The sequence below is a fragment of the Fonsecaea monophora genome, assembly GCF_001642475.1.
Source record: "Fonsecaea monophora strain CBS 269.37 chromosome Unknown Scaff82, whole genome shotgun sequence".
In the NCBI taxonomy this organism is placed as follows: Eukaryota; Fungi; Ascomycota; class Eurotiomycetes; order Chaetothyriales; family Herpotrichiellaceae; genus Fonsecaea; species Fonsecaea monophora.
In genome coordinates, this window is record NW_019174013.1 from 24,569 (window position 1) to 51,766 (window position 27,198).

Below are 27,198 nucleotides of genomic sequence, written 5' to 3' on the forward strand. Positions count from 1 at the left end.
AAGGAGTAAACGGGAAGTTTGTCAAAGATATGGGACACTCTATGTGAGCGAGCGTTTTGGGGGCAATTAACACTATTTAATTCATGAAATATGAAATCAAGATATATTTTCTGGTTCGTCAACGCACTTGGACAAACGTCCTGATGTTCGGGCTTGAAATCACATATATGCCATGACCGGCGACACTGGAATCAACGCATCTGGCATACAAGTACATCCCTTGATGTCCTAAGGGCCGGAGCGCTGCAAGGTCTTTCTCAGCTGCCCAGCCTCGTTACGCTAAATTGTGGAATCGCGGCGTTTGGCTTGGCAGAGCAAGCGTCGATCAACCCCGACTCGGAATCTGCCTCGCATGTGAGCACGGTCCCCCCAATCGCAGAGACGTTTTTATTTTACTCTTTCTTTTTTTCTGCATTTTCCTTTTCGTCGTCAGGCGTCGGTGGGGTGTATCTTGTCTTGTCATGTCATGCGTGTGAGTAGTTGCACTCGTGCCCTGACAACAAAAAAATGCGCCTTCGACTCCTCATCCAGCGGTACTCTCTCCCTCCTGTCACCATCATACACACAACGGGCAGTGGGCCCGCTTCGCATACAAAGTCCCGCTCTGCCACGATCGCCGACCTGCTTGCCGATGTCAACGACCTTGTTCCTCTAGAGTCTGCGGACGGCGAATGGGGTCTGGAAGACTACGTCGTCGAAGTCTCAGCCACTGCGGACCAATACTTGACGTACGAGTGTCTGCACTACCAGACTCTACATAGTGTGTTGAGAGAAGATGATGAGGTGGTGATTAGGGCACTAAGCAATGACGATCTAAGGGCGAGGAGGTTGGGCGGACGACATCAGATCACAGGCGACGGCAGACACTTGATTGATGGTGTGGCATTCGGCAAGCAGTGGTTGAGGAAGACTGCGCGACCGGGTGTTCTGATCCCGCCTAGAAAGAGGAGGAGGATTCTCTTTGACGAGGATACCGATGGGCCAGCAGGGGAAGATATTGGGCTCATCCTTCCCACTGCTGATGAGGAAGAGGCGTTCACAAATGCTTTGGTACCATTTACGGGCGGGGAAGAAGAGGATGATGATGACGAGGACGATGATGACTACGTGGAAGATGAAGCCGATGCTGATGTCGACAACTCACAATTGCAAGTCACTATCAGAGAAGAGTTCGATGATGCCGATGCCGATCCAGAAGACGAGGCGGACCTCGATGGTGGAAATGAAGACGAGCGCCTGTCCTCGGAGCTTAAGCACTTGCTCGAAGATGCTGCCGAAATTGAACAAGCAGGTAACATGGCTATTGCACTGCAAGTCCTTGACAAGAGGCTGAAAAGAAAACGAGACGTCGGAGATGACGGCGAAGAGTATGAGAACGAGACATTTGAAGGCTTCTCCACTCCCATACATAGCTCACCTGCAAAGGTGTATGGCAAGTCCAATGGTCGACAAGAAGGCAGGGCTGAGTTAAAGAACGACCGGGACGGAGGCTCGGAGAATATAATAGGGGAAATCGGTGATCGACAAGACCGGAAAAGTGCCAGAGACATTCTTGTTGGGGACGATGATGATGAAGATGACTCCGAAGATTCAGATATGACTTCGAGCTCCGGTTTCACATCATCCGACACCGACACGGATTCTGATGCTGATAGCATGATGGAAGATATTGCCCTGCAGCAATCCAAGAAGAGGGTTTTGAACCTCGTCAGAGGTCTTGAAGTGGACAACAAATCAACCGGGCTTGATCCGGAGGAAGTCGAGAGTGAGAGCGATAGCTCCTCTACCTCGGATTCCGAGTCTGAATCTTCAGACGACACCTCGTCAGAAGCTACAACATCCTCCGACTCTGAATCCGACTCTGAATCCGACTCTGAGTCCGATGCTGAAGAGGCCAAAGCAGAGAGTCCACTTGTGTCCAAGACAGCTCCACCTACAGCAGCCATCCAGACACGTGAATCTCCAGAAAAGCCTGCCAAACCACTGGTAGGTGTTCCCTTCCAGGGAACACATAAAACGCATTATAACAATGCCAGGGTAAAAAGAAGGAGGCGACTCAATGAGCTTAAGAGGCAAGGAGCGCTCCCTGAAAATGCAGGCTTCGAGGAACTAGCGAAGTACGAGACCATGGAACAACAAACGGTGGAAGAAGAACAGTTGTCAGGTGTCAAGCAGCCAGCCGACCTTCCAGTTCAAGAGGATGCACCAGATGTGGAAAGTCGCACATACGTACCGGTCAAATCAGCCGAGAAAGAGGGTGAGGACGAAAACTTAAAGTCTTCAGATTACGCAGACTCAGCAATAACCAACGATGCTCTCACAGCGTCTGTGCCAGCCGAGCTCAAGGCCATTGAGACCTCTCAAACCGAACCACTGATTGCCCCGGAGTCGACCCCAAAAAGAGCAAGACTTGATCTGGCCAGTACTCGTCGTCTTGTTTTCGGTTCTCTCGGCTTAAGAGCGCCAAAGAACGCCAAAGAAGACCAGGCATTGAGGGTCAAGCTGTCACAAAACATTCGGCAACCAAAACAGCAAGAAGGTCATCATGAGAACAGTGCTTCCGAGTTTCTACAACGGTCGCCAGTCGAGGGAACTGATGACGATTTCTGGAAGAACAGATTGATCGTATCGGCAGTCGAATGCGAAGAGCCTGGGGCATTCTTACCACCGCCACCATTTCCGTTCGAACAGGGGTGGGCCAAACCGGACAGAAACAAGCGGAAACTACGTGATCAAAGCCAGTATTACCAGAGCAGAAATGACCGGTCGCGTGGGAAGGACAAGGGATCTTTTGCACCTGTTGTTTCAACTCTGGAATATGATGATGTCTCAGCAGACACTTCGAGCAATCATGCTGTGCCGACACTTGATGGAAATTCGGATATACCAGCTCAGAAAGATCTCGACAGCCTTCCAGAACTCGAGCAGGCAATGGTTCTGCCAGGCGCCACTATTGCCTACAAGGAACTGCACGTCGATGCTTCGACAAATTATCAACCAGAAGTGTCTCACTACAGAATTGGCCAAGTAACGCAAGTGGATGAGGACGGTACGGTTCACCTCCACTTGATGAACGGCTCAAGAGCTGCAGATTCGAAGGGTAAAGTCGATCCACGTACAGGCGAAAGAGTCTACGGCAAGTTCGAGCTAGCCGGTGAAGATGCAGATACCGGGGCTGACGACGGTCTCCGCGAAATTTCGCTCGCGGACATGATCTCTGCGAAGCTGTTCAAGCCCTCTACGATCGAAGTTCCCGATAGTAACCATGCTAGCGGGTCAAGGGGCAGCGACGCACCTCTATCATCGAGCGAAAATCAATTTGTCAACATCCCTGAGTCAGCAGAACAAGAGGTTCAGTTGATTGAAGCAGAAAAGCAAAGTTCAGCCATCGACACAATTGATACACCTCGCAAACAAGAAATCAATGGGATAATCAAGGAGGCGGGCTTCAATTCAGCTCTAGATGAAGATTTACTTCGACCTATCCCTGACCCTGCGGCCGGTGACTTGAAAGCGCCCTCTGTGCCCGCCGAAGAAGAGGCCCAACCGCAAGGGCAATACCCCCACAGATTTCGTCCAAGATCCCCCGGCCTCGACTTGTCTTTGCCTGGTATGAATACTTCATCGGACGTGGACCCCAGTACCACTCACAACGAAGGATCAGGTGATGCTGACGCGACTGGGAGCTCCCAGCTCCCTCCAACCTCGTCACCATTGATACCGACCCAGGAAACCGTAGACTATCCTCACATCTCTCAAATGGACATCCATTCTTCGGAATCTACGGGCAACACCAACAGCAGCTTGCATCAGGATGCACAAAAGGACTCCCTAGCTCCCTCGATTGATCTATCCTCTGCTTCTGACCCGAAGACAGCATCAAACGGTATGTCGAGTGGCAAGAAGGGTGAACTAGGAGCTGAAAGCCTTGGTGCTGAGAACCATAGCCATTCAGAAGGCGAGCCTAACTCACTCGAGTCGGAGATACCGGAGTCGCAATCCCAAAAGACCTCGATGCCTTCCCAAAACATGACAACCGATGGTGAAGAAATAGGAGACAGGAGTTCTTTTTTAGGAGAACTTGGGTACGATGGTCACGACTCATCGTACCATGACTCCGGCATTAGTGACAATGACAGCGATTTGCCCTCCCTGAGCGAACTTCTCTCCACCCAAAGAAACCGCAGACGGACCCGATCGCTCACCAAAAGAGTGTCCCCTCCGGCTCCAGCAAGGAAGTCTCTTCGCAATGCGACGAAAAAGGCAGGAAAGAGCCCAACTCCGCAGGGCAGTCCTGATCTTTCGGCTCGGCATCGGGCTAATACCAAGGTCTCGCAAAGCCAGAGCAAGTCAAGATTGTCCCAGGTTTCTTCAGGATCACCTGTGGTAGACCTCACTTTCTCAAGCGATCCGCAAAGCCCGCTGACTGACGATAGTGAGCTGCTTTACAGCCAGAAGAAGATTAAGTCTGAAGTCAACAATCTCGATCGTGGCACGAGTGCGAGGACTGGAAAGCAGGATAGCGGGATTGGGAGTAGAAGACTGCTAACCACGAAGAAAGTTAGAGAGTACTATTGAAGAGCGCACGAAGGAGCGAAAACCTGGTGCTGGAGGGTTGCGACCTCTTCGGTATGGTGCAAAGCCATGAGTAATCATAAGATATAGTCGCTTGTTGCAACATGATTCAGGTCGAATCACCGCACGCGCTGTAAAGACAATGATAATACATATGATATGTACACTGGTATTCTTAACTGTGGAACATAAGCTTGGGAGGCAAGGGAGCCAGCCTTGCCAACAGGACTAGTGAGGCTTACTTAAGGCTGCAAGGCTGCAGTCGGCGTCATCGCGCACTGCGTCTCCAAATGCATCGCGACAGTCTGGCTTCTTCACGCGATCATTTTCGACTCTCCGGTTGATTCGTTTTCCCTAAGGAGGTAGTCGCAATTCTTCTGTCGAGGTTACCGCTTGCAGTTGCCCTGCGGTCTCATAATGTGTCATCGGTAACGCTCGCCTACAAACAGCCATGCTGGCCCGGAGATTCGATGGGATCTTCACGATCCTCCTTTGTAAGTTGCACCCATTCTAAAGCCTGGTCCTGGGTCTAAGTATCGTGTCCAGATTTATCCATCGCCCTTTCTATTCTCGTCCCCTCATACCGAACCTCGACTGCGGTGAGAGCCGAATCGCTGGACTCGGAGCTTGAGTCTCCGCGCAGCGAGCAGGAGAAGCACAACTACTGGGCGCAGGGTGGAAATGACATTGTTCACGAGATATGGTCGGTGTTGCGGGACTTTGAGCCGACATGGAAAGACAGCGTGGCTCCGGCACAACCTTCTGGCCTCCTGGGAACGGTATGGCATTACACGAGAATCATCTTCCGTGCGCTGTTCATGAATACTCCGACACGGGACGACAACAATGGCCCTAAGATCAAAGGGGACCTGAAGAAGGGAGTGGATTCCCTCGCCACGGCGGCCTCCTTTGACGACCCAGACGCCATCTTCCTGCTCGCTGAGATGAATTTCTACGGCAACTTCTCCCACCCGCGCGACTTTGAAAGAGCCAAATATTGGTACCGTCGTCTGGCTGATTTGGACGGCAATTCCACAGCACAATATATGTTGGGACTGATGTACGGGACGGGAGTTGGCGGCCTGGAAAGAGACCAGGCAAAGGCGCTGTTATATCACACGTTTGCCGCGGAGCAAGGGAACATCAAGTCCGAAATGACGCTGGCTTACAGATACCATGCCGGTGTTGGATGTTCCAGAAACTGCGACAAGGCCGTCTCCTACTACAAGAGAGTAGCGGACAAGGCTATATCATATTGGCATTCAGGTCCTCCTGGGGGATACTCATTTGTCCGCAACTCCTACCGCTGGATCGAGGTTGATGGAGGCATCTACGGCGAAGGTGCAAGTGTCAGCTCTTCGGGCCCCAACGCTCCTCGAGATGGCGTCACCGCAGCGCATATTGACTATGTCCTCGATTACCTCGACACAAAAGAGCGACAAGGCGACTTCAACGCAATCATCACACTGGGCAAACACTACTACGAAGCCCCTCGGGGTTACAAGCGCAACTTCCGCAAAGCACAACGACAATTTATGAAAGTCGCACGGGTCTACTGGACAAAAGACGGCAAAGTGTCCGCAAAGGCACCAAAGGGCATCGAACGTGTGGCGGGAAAAGCGGCAGCCTATCTTGGACGCATGTTCCTCCGTGGCGAGGGCATGGAACAAAACTTTGAAAAGGCTCAAATATGGTTCAAGAGAGGTGTTGCCCTCAGTGATTCCTTTGCTCAATATCACATGGGCTTGATGTATCGCGATGGTCTCGGCGTGCCGCAGGATGGGCTACGTGCTGGCTCATATCTGAAGGCTGCCGCAGAACAGTCTCTCCCTCTGGCTCAATCGGCGCTGGGAGTGCTCTTCCTGGACCAGGGGGACATCGAGACCGCCGGACGATATTTTGAACTCGCAGCCGGAGCGGGAGTCATGGAGTCATTTTACTATCTGGCCGAACTCACAAACCAAGGAGTCGGCCGTGAGCGCAATTGCGGCCTGGCAGCTGCCTACTACAAGGTGGTTGCTGAAAGGGCAGAAGTCTTGCATTCCTCCTTTGTTGAAGCCAACTCGGCTTACGAAAGAGGTGACTTTGAAAGAGCGTATATTGCTTCGATGATGGCTGCTGAGCAAGGGTACGAGAATGCACAAGCCAACGTGGCGTACTTGCTCGACCACAAGACATCGGTGATATCGCTACCCGATCTCAATATTCCTCTTCTCTCGACGACCAAATCCGGCGCGAAAAAGAGCAAACTGCTCAACGATCCATACCTGGCTCTGGCATACTTTACCCGCTCTGCCAAACAAGCCAACGTTGACTCCTTGATTAAGATGGGCGACTATTACCTCTCCCTGTCATCACCCACCAACGCAGCACTCACGCTTTTCCCGACCGAAGACAACGGCGAAGCGAAAACCAACCTGGAAAAAGCAACAACGTGCTATACCACGGCTGCGGAAACACATCACTCGGCCCAGGCCCTGTGGAATCTGGGTTGGATGCACGAAAATGGCATCGGCAGCGTCTCGCAGGACTTCCACATGGCCAAGCGTTACTACGACCTCGCGCTGGAGATGAACAAAGAGGCCTATCTGCCCGTGACGTTGGCTTTGGCAAAACTAAGGCTCCGAAGCTGGTGGAATGGTGTGAGTGGTGGAAAGGTCAACGGGATCAAAGACGACGAGGCGGAAGAGGAACAGCGGCGGCCCAAGACGTGGATCGAGTGGGTGAACCGATTCCTGGATGCGGCGGAAGAGATGGACGCGCGCGAGGCAGAAGCTCTCGCGAGGGAGCGCGATGGAGACGACGAGCTCTTGGGCTACGCCGACCCAGGGGTGGCTGGTGACGGTAACACCGAATACGCCGATCGAGCCACACACGGCCACGGCCACGGCCAGCAGGGCGGAGGAGGCCCAGGCCGGGTCGAAGGCGACGTCTACGGCGCCGACGAGTGGGACGAGATCGACGACGGCCTCGTCGAGAGCCTCATCATCATCGCCCTCGCCGGCGCCCTAGCCCTTCTCGTCTACGCCCGCCAGGCCCGCCAGAGGGTTCTGGAGGAAGAAAGGCGTCAAGCCCAAGCTCGGGCTCAAGCTCAAGCTCAGAACCAGAACCAGGGTTTCGCCCAGGCAGCCGCTCCTCAGCACCCGCCACAGCAGCAGCAACAAGCCCACGCGAACAACGGCGGCCAGGATCGAGGTATGTTCCCGCCCCCCGGGGATCTGGACTGGAATAACTGGGTTGCCGGCGGGATCGGGCATTGAGTGAGTGAGTGATTATGTTTTGAGATGTTTGGGATGTCCGAGACACATGGTGTCTATTATGGGTTGTATCATACATGAAACAATAAAACGGGGATTAAACGACGAGATCTATCCGGCATTATTTTCTTCTCCAGAGAGGCTCCTCTAGTGTAAAGAGTATCTGGACTGATCTCTGGAAGCGCGCAGTATACCATGAATGGTATTCATTCATATATTCAATATGGATTTGTGTGACCTTGATAGAAGGGAGTGGAGATGAATCCGCTTCAATAACTAACTCCGGCCGCTTCGTCGCGATAATATACAAGCAGTTTTCTGCTCTCCAACTGTGGCCCACGCTCAGCGAACATACGTAATCGTACAAAGGACACCGTCGAGATTGCTGCTGCCTCAGCACCGTCTGAGTCCTCTGGCCTTGTGGTATCGAGGTTCGATCCAAGGCTGGCCCTATTTCCGTGTGTCAACAGAATCTCCGGGCCTGTATGGTTGTATCTCTCTGGCGGCGGAAGCGAAGTGCTTCCTGCTCATAAGCGCATCACTCCACCTCCTTTCTCATACCCGGAAAAACGTGACCCGGAGCCACTGCCATGCTCAGAATGTGGCTTATAGAGCACTGTACCCTGTAGGAAGGAAACGGCTTTGCGGCCGTACACGACCGTAGGTGGTGGTCTCTTCCGCGATTCCTCCTTCAAATTGGAGTTGTCCCGGATGTCGTCACTGACCAGTGCCACGAGAGTGCGGTACGGCCGCGGCAGCTTCGGGCTCCCTCGCTCACTCAGCGTATTCGGAAGTCTTTATACTCGAAGATGGCCATTCGAACCTGCGTCGGAGGTCCTTTCAAGGAAGTCGAGTAGAGTCATCCTGTCAGGCACCACTGGTACTGTCATGCACAGTCTGCACTTTCTTATATTCCTCCTCCAGCTGTCTCTGCATGTCAAAGTCGGCCTGTCTCTCTCTCTTTATGCGCTGTTGTTCCATATCTCGAACGACACCGGCATGCATGGCCTGTGAAAGAAAGAATAGGAGTCAGTGTCGAGGATCCACACGTGCGCAACAGCTGTATCAGATGACGGATCAGGGATCGAGGACATGTGTACATACAGCTTGTTCGGCGGTCTGGGCCCAGTGGACAAAGGCGACTATGCCGGCGGTACCCAGAATAGTGCTGAGGAGGGTAATCTTCGAGGCTGTAGACATGGTGATTGATTGACCCTTCCAAAAACGATGTTTGCTGGTGAAGAAAAGCAATTGAAGGGGAAAAATAAATGTTTAAGCGGGCGGGAGTTGGAGAACAACGAAGCTCCACAGCTTCGAGAGGGAGAGAGAGCTCGGCGGGCAGGCGCATCATCGCTAGGATACGAACACTAACTAAACAGGCTTGACAGGTACACCACCAGCTCAAACACAACTTTCTCTGCGCAATCCTCCTTTCCTTGAGCTCTTCCTGCTTGTTCCTCGTAGCCTCTTCTACTCCTCTTCTTCACACCACTTGTTCGAATTCGTCAATAGCAAGATGGTTCGTATCTGTCCCTCCAACGGCGTTACGTTTATGCTAATGCCGATCCAGTCTGCCCAAAACTCGGCGGGCATCCAAACCCTGCTGGACGTAAGTCAAGAGTGAGGTTCGGGGGGGAAAACGCAAGAGGTGCTAAAATATTTGGGCAGGCAGAGAAAGAGGCTCAGAAGATTGTCCAGAAAGGTATGTATCCTACGTTCTGTTCCGTGACGAGCGAGATTCCTTACTAACGCAATCCTACACTGTAGCCAGAGAATGTAAGCTTTGACAGCTCTCCGCTGTCTAGCGTATATCGGATCAGTCTAACGCGCCCCTTTTCTTCGCCAGATCGGACAAAGAGGGTAAAGGACGCCAAAACGGAAGCTCAGAAGGAGATCGAGGAATATAGGAAGAAGAAGGAGGAAGAGTTCAAGAAGTTTGAGGCCGAGGTGCGCATTCTACGATAACCCCGGAGCCAGGCCTGCGAAGCTTATCAATTTTATGCACAGCAATCAAGCGGGAACAAGAAGGCCGAAGACGATGCCAGCAAGGACGCAGAGGCCAAAGTGAAGGAGATCGACCAGGCGGGCAAGAAGGCAGGCGCCAAAGTCATCGAAGACCTAATCAAAACCGTCATGTCTCCTCATCCTGAAGTGCCGGATAAGATCTCGCGGGAAGACTAAGATACGGGACCATGGGAGATAGTGCAGCGTTCGATGTCAGACAAGACGGAGAGTGTGGTTGTTCTAGGGGAAGGGCGGGCAATTACACAATGGGGCTGGCGTATTGGAGTCGAATCCTCTACAAACATAGACATTGCTCGGAAGGGCATGCTATAAACCATATTGACTGAATTCGTTCTAGAGATTTCTATGGTAATTCCAGGGAGGACGTAGGTCAATGCGGCTCTACTATATGGTTCCAATGGCAGTCTCACTGCAAGACACTTTGGAGAAGGGGAGGATTGTCGCATTGTTGCTCCCTCTCTCCAGCCGCACCTTGGGTCGATATGCACGCCTTATCATTATAAGCACATAAAGTCCGGTCTCCTGTCCCAAACCCAGCCTAGAAATACACATGTCCCATTCAGTCCTCCCATACAGTGTATGACTTCTATTCCCATTAGAGCCCTTGTTTAGCCAGCTCCTCGGCCACGGCGAGATAAAAGGCCACAGCGTTGAATTTCTCCTCGACCAGGCCGACGCGGCTGGCCATCTTCTTGAGGCGGTTCGTCCAGTTGATCAGGTCCAGGTGCGTGACGCCGGCCAGAGTGCCCTTGTACTCGCCCCACTTTGCGCTCCTGACGCTGACGAGGCCGTCGTTGGGGCCCTCGAGCACGTCCATTAGGTCGTGGGACAGGCGGAACACGGACAGTAGGTGCGGCGTCGCGCTGGCCCCGTACGACAGGTACTTGACCGACGGGTCGTTGGGGGTGCGCGGGTTGAAGTGCTCAGTCACGTAGCGGGTGGTCAGCTGCGCGAAGGCGCCCGAGTCGATGTTCATGCGGCCCAGGAGCTGGTACAGCCGCGGGAGCAGGTCCGGCCCGATGTCCCGGATCAGCATGTCGGCGGTCGAACTGCCCCGGTGCGGTGTGGCGACGGTGGTCAGGGACCGCACGCGGAAGAGTGATGGTGGAGGACACAGCCGCGAGATCATGTACCGCGCGTCCAGCCCGCCCATGCTGTGCGCGATGATGTTCACTTCCCTCCCACCATCGTTTCCATCCTCGCCCTGTCCCCCAGTTGCCGCCGCAGGAAGTCTATTCGCGATCTGATCCATGAGCACCTCGGCGCGCTCGGCGATCGACGCCGTCCTCGGCACCGTCGTCGTGATGCACTGCACCCCGCGCGCCTGAAACGCCTCCTTGATCCCGCGCCAGTAACTGATCCCGGGTAGCAGATCCCCCGCGAGCCGCAGTTCGTCGAACCCCATCAGCCCGTGGGCCAGCACGATCGGATACTTAGGCGTCATGTAGTGGGCGCGGAGGCAGGCGTAGTCGCTGACGATGAGGCGGCCAGTGTCTGCGAGCGAGCTGGAACTGTCCGGGTCGTAGGATGGAATGTTCTTGCTCTGTTGGTCGCCGGTTTGCCCATGGGTGGTGATGGTATTAAGACCATCGGTGGATAGTGATCCTTTGGTAGATGTCGATTCGTGTCGAACTCGGACATGCTCACGAAGGGTCAGCAAGATCTCTGAGACGCGTGGTCGCCTCCTCCTTATGGGGACTCCAGCATGAAGGCGTGAGACCCTCCATGACATGCTACCGTCTCCTCAAAGAAGCCACTCTGATCCCTTGGTGCGATGGATGGTGAAGTGGATTCCATTGGCTGTTGACTTTCTGTCAAAATTTGGGAAAAGCTGTCCACTTGCCATCGACTCCATGTCGAAATCCATGTTTCAACGACATCATTAGCTTCGGAGCTGCTTTCCGAAGTCTGGCCGATTGGCTTTTTCGCCACTTCATTCGGCCTCATGCCTGAGGCTCTCAAGACGTGACAACCTTCAGAGGATGAATTGACGTAGCCCCATCTTCAATATCGTATGTACACTGAAGTGGTATCTAATACGCCAGACCTGGATTACAGCTATCACCCGCGCATCTGTCTTACCAAAAGCTCTATCATTCTTTGCGTCTATCCAGCGACATATTAGCCCTTTCCGCTAAACTCACAGGGCTCGACTCATGTCCATCCAGACCGCTCATAGCAGGAATCTTTGGTGAGGACGCCGGGGTTTGGTACTGGCCTAAACAAACCTTGACCGACCCGTTGCTCGTTAGCTTGCTCGACTGATCTCTAGTCTCGCCATCTTGACTCCCGCGCATTATCTTTCCCGCAGCGTAGGCACATCCGCCATATGCAAAGCGAATCAGAGAATCACCAGTCAGACTACCGATAATGAAAACATGTGGCGCAACCTCGAGATCTTCGTTCGCCTTTTCGCGCAGTGTCTGTGCTGATATCATACCAGCACCACGTAGCGATTCGGCTTCTTTAGGTATCACTTCCTGCAGAAGGGATGGTGCGAGATACTCCAACGAGCCCCGTCTTCCAACCACATACTCCAAACCACTCACTTGGCGCTGAAATGGTAATTCCTTCGTGCTGGCGTTCTGAAAAGTGACTGTAGCTGCTAGTCCGTCGTCAGAGACCTGGACATCAACGACTTCAGTGTTCGGCAACCCTTCGTAGGTCGCATTCCAATCGCGACTCAAATCGAAGTCAGATATGATTCGACGATATCTCGGGCGTTTGTCCTTGGGCTTTGCAGAAGGGTTCGCGGCAAGTTTCATCCGCCGGTACACGCCTGCATATTCGGGATAAGCTTGCTGGTGGCAAGCACGTAACGGAGAGGGTGACGTCGACGGAGCCCATTTGTAAATGTGAATAATTTTTTGGCTTGGTGGGCTCGAGATAATCACATCGGCAGCACTGAAGCCGGAGCCAATGACAAGAAGTGGGTTTGTAGACGGCCCCATCTGTTTGGCACGAAGTTCGACAAGAGGACGGAGTAGCGGTCGTGGTTGGATGAGCTCGCTGAAAATTCCCGACGCGAGGACGAGATTCTTGCACAGAACATTATGCGACGCGATATAGAAACCATGGCCCCGACGAGAAATCCCCCGGACTTGCTCTCCATTATGGATTGAGTCGGCGATGCCCACATGGAAGGGATATTCGGCAAGATAGTCGGCCACAGCATGGCGGGATGGCCTGGTATAGACGGGCATTGGCCGACCATTTCGTCTTTGGTAGTGTTCATCAAAGCCGTAGCCGGGAAGCGAAATCATTCCCGCATAACTAAGAGTTCCAATATCCCAACTTGCGTGGACAGGATTCTCTACCCATTGCCCGCCTGTACTGTGGGTTTGTCCAATAACCATATGAGCAACCGCTCGCGAAGGCTCGTAGGCCCATCGAATGCACGTCTTTTTCTCCGCGTCATCGGTTTCTCCCAGAGGTCTCACTAATGTGTCCAATAATACATTCACCGGCAGGGCTTGCGTTGAGTAGGAGAACCGCGAACCAGCGAAATGCTCCGTCAGGTGGTCGAAGTCGATATCGAGGAGATCATGGCCCAGCCGGAGCAGTTTCTCGTGGAGGATGGCATCCGGATGCGGGCTAGATTCATCGTAGTATGGGATGTGTCCATGGAGGATGTACGAGAGAATCAGAGAGGAGGGGCCGTTTCCTATAGAGGGCGCAAGAGGTACAGAGTCAGTCTAGTTTCCCTCTATCTACCTTTGGTGACGAGAGATATGAGCATCGGTCATGGAGTGAGCAGCACTTACCAACAATGACGGTGTCAACCTTTTGAGGCTCGCCATGAGCCATTGAAAATCTCGTCCCCTTGAGGATTCTGGCATTGTCCTAGGGGCGATGATAAATCCGTATGAATGAACTTTTTTTTCTTCACTTTGTCCATAATCGCGGAGGAGGGGCACTTCGGTTGATTCTAACGGGAGAAACAGGGGAGACAATCTGACAGCGGGGTGGGCGCTGGGCGGGTGATTGGGGGGGCATGGCGCCCCAATTGGATCTCGAAATCGGCCCTGCGGCCCCTAAAAGGTTCCTAAAAGGTTCCTAAAAGGTGGGCAGGTCTCGCTAGGTTCATACCAGCTCGCTACCTGTGTAATGTGTGGGTTTAACTAATCTAGGTACCTAGTATCGCAACTTCGACTCGAGGTCTCGAACCCTCGGTCTGTTGGTAATCATTTACCACACAAGATGGATCCCTGTTGCGATGGCTTCTTCTGTCCGTACTTAAATCGACTGGGACCACCCCATTAGGTCGATCAGATCATCCTATGTCAGGAGACACTGCTGCGGACAAGCAGGAATCGTGGAGGCTTAGAGCTTCCACACGGGCGGTCTCTTTTCAAAAAAGGCATTGATACCTTCCCTGGCATCCGCAGATCTTGCATGAAGAGCCATGAGCCTGCCGGTCCATGCCACGGCATCTTCGTAGCCATCTCCTCCGGAAGTAGAGGATGCCCCAGACAGTCCCAACTGCGTCCAATATCCCCATTTGCCCAGCGCCTGTGGCTGTGCAGCCGTCTTCTCGGATAACTGACTAACTATTTGGGCAACCCGCATCTCTAGGGCTGCCTCATCTGGAAACACCTCAACTGCCCCTCCTGGGAGCTGATCGGCTCGAACTGGCTCGGCCAGGGCCAGCATCCGGTAGGTAAACGCATGTCCCAGTCTGCGCGAGACGGCTGTGGACGGAGATGTGCATGGCAACCCTAACGATGCTCCAGGCAGGCGAAATTGAGTTGAAGCGCACGCCAGCGGGAGATCCGTTGTCAGAGCCAACTGGGCTCCTGCAGCTGTCGCCAGGCCTTGGATAACACCAATCACTGGGGCCGGAGAGCGCCTGATCAAGGACATGACTTCGGCGCAGAGGGCGAATGTCTCCTTTACTTCGTCGTGGCTCAGTTTTCGTAGCTCGCCCAGGTCGTGGCCTGATGAAAAGACAGAACCCTCAGTGCGTAGCACAATAACATTGGGTAGTCCCCGTCGATGCTCTTGCCAGCGTTCGATGTCAAGGAGCCATCCATATTCTTCTGCAGCTTCAGAATTCTCGGCCTTTGCCGCCGTCTCTAACTCCTCCAGTATTCCCGGTTTGAAGGGAGGAAGTATTCTCACCCGGCCGTCAACAGGTGATCTGTTGTATGCGTGCAGTTGATCTCGTAAATCCCGCAGGACTGCGAGAGAAAGGGCATTTCGACGCTTTCCATTCTTGATCGCCAGGTAAGCAGCGCGATTTGGCAAGGCTGGCCAAGTCATGTTGAAAGAATTTCCTTATTGGTGGGTTGAGTACGTTTTCAAGTGTGCCATGCGCTCTCAACAGTTGATTTATTCCTGCTCCTTGGGGAGGCGCGCCAATGCAAGCTCTCCCGTTTTCGAATATCGCCCTCCGCCAGTGGGGCACAAATCACGGGGGCATTTCCGATCCGAGGTCGTTCCTTGAATATGTCGGTGTCATTTCATCGCATGACAAGGCTACCATTTCGTCGATCCATGACATCTGTGCCTCGTCGACGGTATGTACCATTCTCCACCGGCTTGTTCTTATCATTGATGAAGGGCTTTCGTGGCCAAGATCGTGCAATATCGATTCTTGATCTCGGGGCCCAGATCTCCAGGAACAGAAATATGAGATAGTCGATGACAACGCAGAGGCAGAATAGCTTCCCAGCCCATATACCACATCCGTAATATCGTTTTAGTCGGTCGATCAGCGCGTAACCGCGGACACGGGAGGCACTCCAAGGGGCATTTGCATGTTGACCGTAGAACTCTTGTTCAGTAATCGCGCCCGTGATGCCATCATATACTCGTTCCGTCCGTTGGGCAACATCGGTCCAGGAATACATCATCTTGACCTGATCGTGGAAGCGTTCAGTTTTCACCTTGCCCGAGCGCAAGGCAGCTATAGCTTTACCAGTCGCCACGACCAGGTCGTCCTCTTCAGGCTTAGCAAAGGTCGTCATGTGCGCTGGAAGCACCTCAGGTATCCCACCGACTCTGGTACAAACCACGTACAGCCCACAACTCGCGGCCTCCACAATCACAGTCCCAAACGCCTCAGTCAGGCTTGGATGTAAGTAGATATGCCCCTTGACCATCACGTCACGGACTTCTTCATGGCGCACAGGGCCGAGCAACTCGACTTTGTCTTGAAGCATTCGCCTTTCGAGCATCTGTTCTAGATCGATGGCTTTGGGCCCTGAGCCGGCGATGATGAAACGGACATTAGGATGTGCGGCAAGGATTCTTGGAATGGCAGCAATCAAAAGGTCGGTTCCTTTGTTGTAGAAGAGTCGGGATATCACCACAATCACAATTGTGTCTCCAGGACCGAGGCGCTGCGGAAGTGGCCTGGGTCTCATATATCCGGTATTGTTGTCGGACTTGGAAACGTATGTCTTGGGTTGGAAGTTTTCGGCAACCACGGCATTCGGTATCACTGACACCATCAACGGGTCAAGAGACGCTCGAAGAACGGTGTTTTCCTTGCAGGTATGGCTGACACAGATGACATGGTCAACATCACTCAGGGCGAACTTGAGTAGCTTGTTCGTCAAGATGGAAGCAGCGTCAGCAAACCCGAACAGGGAATGATCGGTGAAAACGGTGCGTAGGCCCATGGTTCGAGCATGAAGAATAGCCTCATGACAGAAGCTGCTCAGGCTTCCATGACCATGAACGATCTGGATCTCTTCCCTGATGACGATGTTGCGGAAAATGGGGAAGAACGAGAACACCGTAGGCATGGTTGTTTCTCGATAGATGACCAGAAAGGGAACGTGGTAGACTTTCAGTCCGTTCGTCAAGTAATGAATCCCCGTGCGGCCATTGTATGCATGTGTGATCACCACGACCTTATGGCCACGATCGATCAGCTTAGAAGATAGTTGATATATATGGCTTTCCACACCCCCCGGTTGGGGGAAGAAGAAGTCGCTGACCATCGCGATGTTGTAAGGCATGGTGACCAAGTGTATGTCTCATCCGATATTGCTGGAGCCCTGAGGAAGACAAGCCACTTTCAAAAATCGGAGCCATCAATGACATTAACCCTTGAGTCTTGTTTTGCGTATGGATATCGCAATGTTGCTCATGGCCAACACGAAGATGCAGGCGGAAAAAGGGGAAATTCGGGGCATCGCAAGCCCGAAGGCGGTGAGGAAATTCTGCCGGCGAAATTTCCAAACTTTCATCGACCAACATTCATGAACCTCCAATTTTCTCATCCAACGCTCGAGACTACACCACGGGAAAGGAGGTTTCCCCCGTCTTCTCTTAGCACATGTCTGGCTTCTATGCACGCTATGTGCCCTCTCCAAAAGGGACTTCCACCATCCCAGATACCACCGAGAAACCTTTGTCGAACGGGGAGAAGCGCAAGAGACACCAAGAAGCCCCGACGCAGGAGAAGAAGCGTAAGAAGCTGAAAACCTCCAAACCGTCAGATCAACAAGATGACACGCCTCCCCTCAACGCTTCAGAGAAAACCGGTGTGGTCGCCGAAGACCCTCCAACAGCGGCCGCGAAGCGAATCTTAGACAAATATCGCGTTACTGAGGGTTCAGAGTTTCAGCCTACTTCAGTTACAGATGAGCCCAAGGTCTCGGATGGACTGCAACACGAGAGTTCCAACCTGGAAGATGTGATACAAGAAGCACATAACAAGTCAGGAAGCAAGAAGAAGGAGAAGCGACGAAAGACCCGCGAACACCATGAAGAAGAGGCAGATGTTGCAGCCTATGCACAGAAGCATAGCACACTGCTCACAAAGTATGAAAAGGCGAGAGAACACGATCAGACAGAAACAAAGATCAACGATGCACCAGATGAACCGCCCACAGAACTCCATGGACTTGAACCCATCCCTCAACCAGAGCAGATAGACATAGCCTCAGAGAAGCCAACCTACTCGATCCTTCCACCTTGGCAAGAGAACCCATTAGTCGTCCCTTTGGATCTAACCTCAACTTTCGAGTCACTTGGTGTTCAAGAGCCCTTGTCGGCAAATTTGAAAAGACAAGGACTGCGATATGCATTACCAATACAAGCATCGGTATTGCCATTATTACTTAATGGCCCTGATCATCATTCAGGCGATCTTTGTGTTTCGGCCGCTACAGGCTCTGGTAAAACTCTCTCATATGTCCTCCCCATTGTGGCCGACTTGAAGGATATCCCGGGTACCAAGCTCAGGGCGGTTATTGTTGTCCCAACACGAGAGCTCGTAAAGCAGGTACGTGATCTGTGCGATGCTTGTGCAGCCGGGACTTCTCTTAAATTTGCGACCGCCGTGGGAAGCAAGTCTCTTACCGAGGAGCAAGATCTGCTTATAAAGGAAGACAAGATCTACGATCCAGAGGAATACGAGCGATGGCAACAGAGACCCATTGACTGGACCGACTTTTCTCTACCCAAGCTGGCCCAAACTGTCAGAGATGTGGACCCAATGGAGTGGGTGGGATATGTCACACACTATAGATCAAAAGTGGATGTACTAATCACGACGCCCGGTCGGTTGGTCGATCATCTCAAGTCTACTGTGGGCTTCACGCTCAACGATGTGAAGTGGGTGGTTGTGGATGAAGCAGACAGATTACTTAACGAAAGTTACCAGGAATGGATTGCCGTGGTCAAGCCAGCTCTAGAGTCGAGGGCGGCTACTCTGACGAGGGACCAGATTCTACGCCACATGAGGATGCCAATACCGAAACGAAGTGTCACCAAGATCTTGCTTTCCGCTACCATGACCCGTGACTTATCCAAGCTCAATGCTCTGGGGCTATGGAACCCGAAACTAATCGTGCTGGGCGGTAATCAAGAGAAGACAAGGATGACAGGAGTCATTAGATCTCCTGAACGTATTGATGAGCTGGTGCAGAAAGACAGCGAAGTTGTCCATCTTCCCGAGACCTTGGAGGAAACCGTGATTCCTGTCACTAACGCTGCCGAGAAGCCATTGTATCTCCTGGAACTTCTACACAATCATATCGCACCACCTCAGAAGCTGCTGAATGCGGACAATGTCGCTGGGGTTTCTTCATCACATTCGGGCGTCGAGTCAGACTCCACTTCGACATCAGAATCCAGCTCAGAAGATCTGACATCTTCAGAAGATGAGCAGGACTCGGACTCGAACACTGAATCAGACTCACGCGCGGGCTTGACACCTACCAATGTCAGCTCAAAGAAGCACCCAGAAAGCCAGAAGACACCAGCAGTGGCCCGAGCACTGATTTTTACCCGGTCGACCGCATCAGCTACCAGACTCTCTCGATTGTTACAGATCATTGATCCTCTCTTGGCTCCCCGAATTTCTACCCTGACGCGCAGCACTGCCTCATCTGCCTCATCACGACGGGCCTTGGCTTCATTCCGCAGGTCAAAGATATCAATCTTGATCGCGACAGACCGTGCCTCTCGTGGGCTGGATGTCCCGGGTCTTGAGCATGTCATCTCGTATGATGTGCCGAACAGTCCTTTGACATATGTGCATCGAGTGGGCCGAACTGCTCGAGCCGGGAGAGCTGGCCATGCATGGACATTCCTTGAACATAGAGAAGCAGCTTGGTTTTGGCGCGAGATCGGGGGTAAAGTCAAGCACGCAACATCGAGAACAGGCATTGATGGTATTTCAATCAAGAGGCAAACCAAGATTTCAAAACTCCATTTGAGCGTCGAGGGAGTAGAGGTCAAAAAGCGATACGAAGCGGCTCTGCAGCAACTAGAGAAAGAAGTGTTGGGCAAGTGACCAGGGGTGAATGGTTCAATCTGTGACATTATCTATATAAGCCCTAGTAACGCATTCAATTCGTACTCCTGGAAATCTCCTTCTGATCGACGAATGGGATCAAGGATACGATCTGCTGAAAATTCTTGACGAGTAGAACAACCTCATGGGCGTTTCTCTTCTATGAGGCGGCAGTGTTCCGCAACCTCACTTTCGCTGCATCCAGAGCGCCTCTTCTTGACTCTGGTATCTTATCGGGGGAAGCCGAGTGACTTGGATTCGTGCGACAGGAGGTGCATTCGATGAAGCCTTGAAGCCTTGGGCGTCATTGCTGTTGGCGTGGAGGGTGAACTACCCAAGTCGCGACTCACTGCGGCGCAATAGCCTTGAACAGCGACTTCGACCTCTTCACATTCCCTGCCAGATGCTACGGCAAAGACAATTCGCGAAATGCGAGCGATACTTACGCCTGTCTTTCCACTAGACCTATCTTCCCCTCCAGGGCGATGCCGGAGTCAGCGACTGAAGCGGCTTCAGCTCACTCAACCTCACCTCAGAGCCTAGTTCTTTAGAGCTCTAGCAGCGTTTCTTCAACTCACACACACAACAGAAATAGCCTCCTCAATACTTTCCTCTCTCTTCCTCCAACCTCGAAACCGATAGACACTTCGTCTGAAACATCCAATACTACGGTATATGATAGGCGGACATCGACCAGGGTGCTGATAGGACATCCGGAATTGTCTGTGATCCCCATGACTGCGAACCTGTTAGGATTATTTGCTGTACAAGAACGATCGGTATGTTCCGCGTCTCACTAGGAGATTTGCATGGCTATCAAGAAGCGTGATGATATTAAGGGAGCGCAGTTTCGACTCTTGTGATAGCCCCGATCCATCTTCCTAACCCGCAACATAGTGCGTGTTGTCGGCAATCATGTCCCCAACATCGGCGACTCAATCCGTCTCTACCTCCGATGTCAACTTGGATCGCGTCTTCGTCCTCGTCTCGTCTTGGCTGACTCACGTCGCAGGTGGCTGGGTTAACAGGCGAACTCTGGTAAGGGGCTGCTTCCAGTCATCATCCACAACGGGAAATCATCCACGAGGCTTTCAGACACTCTAGCAGCAGAATGAAGCTACATATCACGAGAGGCAGGACTACCCTGTTGGTATCGGTCACGCGGATGCAGCCATGTACCACGCCGTAACTGCGCTCCAACCACCGACCGTCAATTGTTGACATCCTTCGAACTCACAGCCTAGATACCCTGCAGACGAGGTGACCGGGTCTCTGGTCTTTGTAACTGGCCAACGAGACGCAAGCCATTTGAGGCGATCGGCCTAAAAAGACGGTGACGAGATGGCTCCAGTGTCTACTTGGGTGATATCCCCGTCACCTCTACCCGTGGTGGGCATCTTCCCAAGGGCCCAGGTGGCTGCCAGGTTTGTGGAGTCCCCCTGAGTGAAGTCGACAAGTGCCGACCATCTCGATCGTCATCGATCTCAGACTGGGCTGATTAGCAAGATATTGGTCACCTCCCGTCCAAACCTGATCTGGCAGTCGAATTAACGTAAAATCAAACAATTCCTACGAAGCCTAACTACAAATGCACCAAAGAGAAACGGCCCTCGGAACACAGTCGTGGCCTCTCCGAAGGGCCGCCAACCTTTGGCTAACTCTGCAGTGTGTGCAGGCGGTGCTCTTTCGTATATCCACATGGTGACTGGTGGTGACATACCTAGACTTGCTGAGTTGAGCTTGCATCAAGACAGGTCACGGACAGCCTCAGTGGGCCAATTTCATTTTCCCCAACATGCGACTTAGTCAATATCGAGTTATTCTGGGAGATCGGGCACGAATCTGACTGGCGGGTCTATCGATCCATTCGTCCTATTGCACGCTTTCTAGGCCTACCGTACCCTGCGACTTGTTCAAAAGAAATGATTCAACACGAAGCCCAGCTGTTGTGACCGATATGGTTGGAGGGTATCAAGCAGGAAGGTCTCGGATGACAGAAGAGGATATTCTAGTAAAGTGACCTGTCCGGGTTTATGCTCCAAGTGGCTGCCATGCAACCGAGTGTCAGCTAATGTGAGACAGACCGAGTCGCTAGGGGCAGCAGGCTTCGTGAAGCATGTCAATGCTCCTGGACCCCAGCCAGCAGGTTTTATTGCAGATTGTATTGGGCCCCATCAAGTACAGACAGGATTCGGCCAAGGACCATGTCCCATCGAGTCAACAGGTTCTTGTTCACGTAGCGAGGACACTTTTCCACTTCTTGAAATCACAACTTACTGAACAGGGAGAAAGCTTCGTGTCATTGCAAGACAATCAACCATTCTTCCGTTCGGCCTTACATAGTACCGTCCTACTCCGACCTCGCTCCAAGGGATTTCGACGAGCAAACATCCATCCAACCACCAAACAAGATGAGAGGCTAGTAGAGGTAACCAAATCGCTGTCTTGTCATTTACTTGCTGGCTATCACATTCGATTGTCGGCAACAGATGCTTTCCCTCGGTCATGTACTTCCCTGACGCAGACCTCGAGACTCGAACCTGGGCCTCTCATCTATCTAAGAGTAGGACCATCCTTATGAGCTTGGTACGAAATGCTCTTTTTGGTGTATGGCGTGCCACCGTTTTGGCGAATGCTGCTTTTCGGAGTAAAGAACTGTGGGCCTCTATACAATATATCTCGTCCATGTCTTCGCTGCTGACTCTTCGCAACATCATACACTTTGAAACCCTGCACGAAAGAGACATCCATGTTAAGAGCTGCTATGCGAAGCTACACAAATTGTCCTCATGGTCCAGTTTCTGCGCACCTACCTTTTTCTTTGAAACTGCGTTGGCTCATGTATATACACACCCTGTTGAATACCCCGGCTGGACCTTCTCAACAGGATCGTGCATGAAATGGTAGATATCGGCTATAAATCATGGAAAATTGACGAAATTCCTCAGTAGAGCATTTCATTACACTGCATTAAGAATGTGGAAGGTGGTATCAGTATTATTGTTGTAATAGCGACAAAACGTAGGATTGGACACACCACAGACGACGTGGTCTGTCTTCAAATTCAGAGGCCAATGTTAAATTCCCCAGATGATCAGTCACATATCTTAATCTCGATTGGGACTCCTCTTGTCATCGCTCGCTGCAGGACGAAATTCACAAGAGAAAGAGCAGCCTTGGTAAATGACGGAATCAATTCATCAAAACGCTCCCGCGAACCTTTTTGGCCGTGATGCATTAGAAGTTTTTTCCACCTCAATGTTCGAGTCAATGAGCCCTTCGTCGATTCGAAGCTGCCTCTTTCCCTGCTCGCCGTTCATCTTTGCAGTCACCCGGCTGTAAATCACTCTTCCTGTGCAACGAATCCAGCTCTACCTCGACGGACACGAAGTCTCAGCTGCACCCAGAACCCATCGATTTAATCCCTGCCGTCTTCTCCCGCTCCACCCATGACTGGCGCTTTTACTTCCCATCTTGGGTATCGCCATTACCTGAAACACAAAGGGCTATGCCCAGAAAGAGAGAGTAACTCTTGCGATGTTTAAACGGGTCAGACGAAGACTCGTCTCAGCCAAACCTCTCCAACCTCTCCTAATATCACTTCAACAACAGTTCCGAAGAATATCCTGGCCCAAACAAACACTTGCCGGATCAAGGCTTTCGTGCGTCAGCGATACCTCAAAATCCAAATTCTTAGATCCTCTGGACCAGCCAGCAATTCTCATCTTGCATCTTCCCGTGGATCCATCATTCCACATTCGTCCATCGTGTGGCGAACTCGGGCTGCAACGCCCCCATGGGAACTCGGTACGCCGTTCGAGACCGATGTTCCACGGATGACCCAACAAGTTTTTGGCAAGAGCCCATATACCACATTCCCTGCCGTCGCAGTCAAGGATGTAGTGCTCATTCTGTGAGATGGCTCGGAAAGGTTTCAAAACATGTTCAAACAACATCAGGAAGGAAATAGTCCCACATGAGAATAAATGGCCGGTTGTGTGAGGAAGGCTGAAGTCTTAGGGGCTACGCGTTTCCTCAAGAGGTTGTGAAGAACCCGACTATCATTGGAGCCCACAATCAGGCAAAGGGGCCAGATTGATCCTTCGATCACAACATGGAGGAGAGAATGAATGCAGAACCGTAACCTCTACACGAACTCAGAGGGATTGCAGGTAACCGACAATTACGTTGCCGCCCGGTGCTCATTTACAGTGCAAGGAGCTATTCAAATGAGACCGTCCACCGCAGTCACCTTGCCACGCTTGCCCAAACTGACTCCACTGATACCATGGTGGATCTTGGAGAGCGTCCAGGCGAAATCTCAGGTCATCAGCTTGTTCGGGTGAGTGAGTTGCGAGATTCAAAGGATGCTCCACAGAAACGTCGTCCCGTGGACCATTACCTCATCTGCTGCGCAAGCATGGCTGACTATCCGGCCTCATTTCAGCATTGAATCTTCTTGCGGTATGTATTACCCGAGAAGCAGGACCTGCCCCCAGCAGAGGTTGAATCAACTCTACTTGCGAGTCCTGGTCATGAGCGGATACGAGCAGCTCCACGCCCTCTTCGACCAGCCAAGCACCGTCTATCTACTCGTACGAAGAGAAGGCTGAAGGATTACAGCATGATTAGTGACTTCAGCCATCGCCCGCGCGACTGATGTCGTCGGGCGCAGACGGCTTGGGTTTTTGCTGTGCGATTCCTGATTTCCGGGACTGATCTATGCAAAAGGAATGTGCCATCCAGCTTAGCGAAGGCGACTTGCAGCGCACAATACACGAACTTCAGAGGACAGGATTCTCCCTCAAGGACCCGGGCTCTTCTGGTGCTTCCTCTAGCGGACCTTGCGTAATCACCACTCCGCATATCCTCCCCCCGGCTTCATGCCAAACTATTGGAAACTAAAGCCCATCGGGCAATGCCTGATGAATAATAATTAGTTGCTCAAGTTCCGGAGGCCGTTGGAGCCAGCCACTGCGACTGTTGACTCTTCAAGTTCGGCTCCTACATGACAGCGGCTCCGGTGGCCCAACCAGAATATCACGCCACAAAGTGCCGACTTGTGTTCGCTACCAGCCGTAATGCATCTTCCAGAATCGGAGGCTGACCTCGTTTATACTAAATGATCGACAGGCGGATACCGCGCGACACCATTCCCGACAACGACCCTTGCATATCCACTACTTTAAGCGAGGGCAGAAGGATGCTGTTACGAGAAACCCATGTGTCACTCCTGTCCAACCTTCTACAGCCTCATCACATCACCACAAGCACTCATAGCACCTCACCTCGCCCGCTCCTACATGACCTCAACCTGCTTCAGTCGCCGCTCGACCTAGCTGGATCTTGGGCCCACCCATCCACCTATATGAGTGGTATTTGAAGGCCAATCCTACCTTGGTCAGCGTCTCCCTCTTCCGCCCTTTGCTTGTTCCTACTACAAGCCGCTGCGGGTTTCGGGGTGTTAAAACCACCGGACCCTTCTGTTCTCGGGGACCAGACTAGCGACTATCTGGTCAGGAGGGGGAAGTAGTTCCCTCGTTGACCAGTGACAGCGCCTAAATCCTCATTCATTCAAAATTGCTCGAAGCAGTAATATTTCTGTCAGAGTCAGGTAAGGCCCGACCCCCTTCGGAAAACCCCCAAGTCTTGGGTTTCAGTCAGGAAATGCGACAACCGCAGCACTGTAGCATTGTAGAAGCCCATCGCCTCCCTTCCTACCGGAATTTGGAGCAAGAAAAATGGTCTCTGAACGACAAATTCCAATTCCGCAAACCAAATCGCGAGTTGGGCTTCTCCGCATGCATTCGTACTGCATATGGGGAGGGTGACAAATGCCCGTCGCCGTGGGATTGATTGCCTTTCTGTCAAACGAGGCAAGTGAGATAAAAGGGGAGGAGGAGTCTTGACCCCAGAAATGGACGGAGACTTGCCTGGTAGATTTCGCCTTTGCACTCCTTATTTGTATAACAGCCACCAAGTACTCGTAGGTATCTTGGTATTATGTGGTAATATGTCGTTGTCCAAAGAGGCAGGAGGTCGAAGAGGGTCCAGTAAATAGCTAGCTAGCCAGCCTAGGTAGTTGAATAGCTGATGGGCGCTGGCAACGTCCTGAGTGGCGAACTTGGACTTTTGGGCATTTCCCGAGTACGGGTACGAGTAGACAGAGAGAATGTTACTATTTGCTGGTTCTTTTGGAAATTAATCGTCGTATATTAATTATGTATGTAAATATGGAACGAGGTCTCAACCTCGTCGTCGGAGCCAATGCGAAGTGATGCGATGTGCTGTGACATGATGTGGCATGATGTTTGATGCAATGTAGATAGATGTAGATGCTACAATATGCAATGCAATGCAATGCCGTGCGCGACTCATTTTGAAATCATTTTTCGGGAGAAAAACAACAACATGGAAGTGCCTGGTGCCTGGTGCCTGGTGCTGGTGCTGGCTGCCATGCTTCTGTAAACAGCAAATCCCGTCCTGTCTCTCAGAGGCCAGGTCGGACAACAAGAACCGGACGTCAACGGTTCTCGGAGAAAGATACCGAATCCAGTCCCTGGCCCCCAGGTATTCTGGTATCATACCAACCAACTCAGAAGCTCTCGCGTGCGGCACTGCCTAACGAGTGCTGCATCTTTTGTTGGCTGGAGACAAAGATCCCAGCATGTCCATGGGAATCGTGTGCCGTAAGTGGCTTGCACGGCGTCAGCGACTGAGAGCAGGCCCGCCACCCCTCGTCACTCTGCCTTGCTGACGAATCCAACTGTGCTTGGTGCTCGAAGGCATTCAAACAGACCCCATTTTCTGCTTTGGGGACCGGTTTTCGATATTCTAGCTCTTTCAGATAGCACTGTCGAAGTTGAGTCGCCACGGTTCATTGAGTCAACTACCGGCATTTGCTTGTTCGACCCACGTCGTCTGCCCACGGCCCGGGGCACTTCGGCGGTAGGACTCGAGGTAGAATGCAGGTCCTAATTAACCCATCCTCTGGATTTGCAGGAATCTTCCAGGAAAACGACAAGAATGGAGGAGCTCCACTGGTGTTTCAACACGCAAACTTTTGTTTCCTGTTAAGCTGGCCTAGTTCTTGCCTCCCTTGAAACCCGAAACGGGGCATAGTCACGGAGTTCTGACACTCAGTATCGCAGGTTAGTCGGATGTTGTGGGTTGCGAGCGCAAGGCGACACGAGGCTCCCAAGCTCTTTTCGATATAGCTCCCCCAGTGTACAGATCAGTCAGGTTATCATCATCGAAAGTCTGCACATGTTGCAATCGAGGGGTTGTTGGAACAAGATGCGAGAAATGGTATGGAACGCTGCTGCCGGCGCAAGCGAGTAGCTGTGGAGACCGACATTGCGAGACTGTGCCAGGTCCTCGCATAAGCGAGATTCTCACCAACGAAGTCGATGTCGCCACGCTGAACGCCATGTTTTTGACGGTATGCCACCGATTCTTTCTGGCATTTCCCCTTCCGGCCCCATTTATGTCGCCTTAATGTGATACCAGACGCACATGCTTCCACCCTCTGCATGGGAACCCGAGATTCCGCAGCCGCGGTTACCCCATGTGTGCAAAGTACCTCGA

General features: G+C 52.2%; 9 protein-coding genes across 9 annotated transcripts; 4 read left to right on the plus strand and 5 right to left on the minus strand.

Annotated features, from left to right (window-relative positions):
• Positions 1 to 507: 507 nt before the first annotated feature.
• AYO21_08918 (hypothetical protein) lies at positions 508 to 4,578 on the plus strand (the record flags this gene model as incomplete). The annotated part of the gene is made up of 1 exon (XM_022658858.1): positions 508 to 4,578. One exon carries the CDS (start codon positions 508 to 510, stop codon positions 4,576 to 4,578), a length of 4,071 nt encoding a protein of 1,356 aa, XP_022508797.1.
• Positions 4,579 to 5,026: 448 nt separating this feature from the next.
• AYO21_08919 (hypothetical protein) lies at positions 5,027 to 7,835 on the plus strand (the record flags this gene model as incomplete). Its single annotated transcript, XM_022658859.1, has 2 exons — positions 5,027 to 5,069; positions 5,122 to 7,835. The coding sequence occupies 2 exons, from the start codon at positions 5,027 to 5,029 to the stop codon at positions 7,833 to 7,835; spliced, it is 2,757 nt and encodes a 918-aa protein (XP_022508798.1).
• Positions 7,836 to 8,359: 524 nt separating this feature from the next.
• Positions 8,360 to 9,032, minus strand: AYO21_08920 (hypothetical protein; the record flags this gene model as incomplete). Its single annotated transcript, XM_022658860.1, has 4 exons — positions 8,360 to 8,552; positions 8,611 to 8,669; positions 8,727 to 8,840; positions 8,937 to 9,032. The coding sequence occupies 4 exons, from the start codon at positions 9,030 to 9,032 to the stop codon at positions 8,360 to 8,362; spliced, it is 462 nt and encodes a 153-aa protein (XP_022508799.1).
• A 316-nt stretch (positions 9,033 to 9,348) lies between these two features.
• Positions 9,349 to 10,013, plus strand: AYO21_08921 (V-type ATPase, G subunit; the record flags this gene model as incomplete). Its single annotated transcript, XM_022658861.1, has 4 exons — positions 9,349 to 9,441; positions 9,501 to 9,534; positions 9,604 to 9,779; positions 9,840 to 10,013. The coding sequence occupies 4 exons, from the start codon at positions 9,349 to 9,351 to the stop codon at positions 10,011 to 10,013; spliced, it is 477 nt and encodes a 158-aa protein (XP_022508800.1).
• A 439-nt stretch (positions 10,014 to 10,452) lies between these two features.
• AYO21_08922 (hypothetical protein) lies at positions 10,453 to 11,589 on the minus strand (the record flags this gene model as incomplete). The annotated part of the gene is made up of 1 exon (XM_022658862.1): positions 10,453 to 11,589. One exon carries the CDS (start codon positions 11,587 to 11,589, stop codon positions 10,453 to 10,455), a length of 1,137 nt encoding a protein of 378 aa, XP_022508801.1.
• A 361-nt stretch (positions 11,590 to 11,950) lies between these two features.
• Positions 11,951 to 13,664, minus strand: AYO21_08923 (hypothetical protein; the record flags this gene model as incomplete). Its single annotated transcript, XM_022658863.1, has 2 exons — positions 11,951 to 13,521; positions 13,622 to 13,664. The coding sequence occupies 2 exons, from the start codon at positions 13,662 to 13,664 to the stop codon at positions 11,951 to 11,953; spliced, it is 1,614 nt and encodes a 537-aa protein (XP_022508802.1).
• Positions 13,665 to 14,180: 516 nt separating this feature from the next.
• AYO21_08924 (hypothetical protein) lies at positions 14,181 to 15,119 on the minus strand (the record flags this gene model as incomplete). Its single annotated transcript, XM_022658864.1, has 1 exon — positions 14,181 to 15,119. One exon carries the CDS (start codon positions 15,117 to 15,119, stop codon positions 14,181 to 14,183), a length of 939 nt encoding a protein of 312 aa, XP_022508803.1.
• A 200-nt stretch (positions 15,120 to 15,319) lies between these two features.
• On the minus strand, positions 15,320 to 16,825 carry AYO21_08925 (hypothetical protein; the record flags this gene model as incomplete). The annotated part of the gene is made up of 1 exon (XM_022658865.1): positions 15,320 to 16,825. One exon carries the CDS (start codon positions 16,823 to 16,825, stop codon positions 15,320 to 15,322), a length of 1,506 nt encoding a protein of 501 aa, XP_022508804.1.
• Positions 16,826 to 17,145: 320 nt separating this feature from the next.
• AYO21_08926 (hypothetical protein) lies at positions 17,146 to 19,611 on the plus strand (the record flags this gene model as incomplete). The annotated part of the gene is made up of 1 exon (XM_022658866.1): positions 17,146 to 19,611. One exon carries the CDS (start codon positions 17,146 to 17,148, stop codon positions 19,609 to 19,611), a length of 2,466 nt encoding a protein of 821 aa, XP_022508805.1.
• Between the last annotated feature and the right edge of the window lie 7,587 nt (positions 19,612 to 27,198).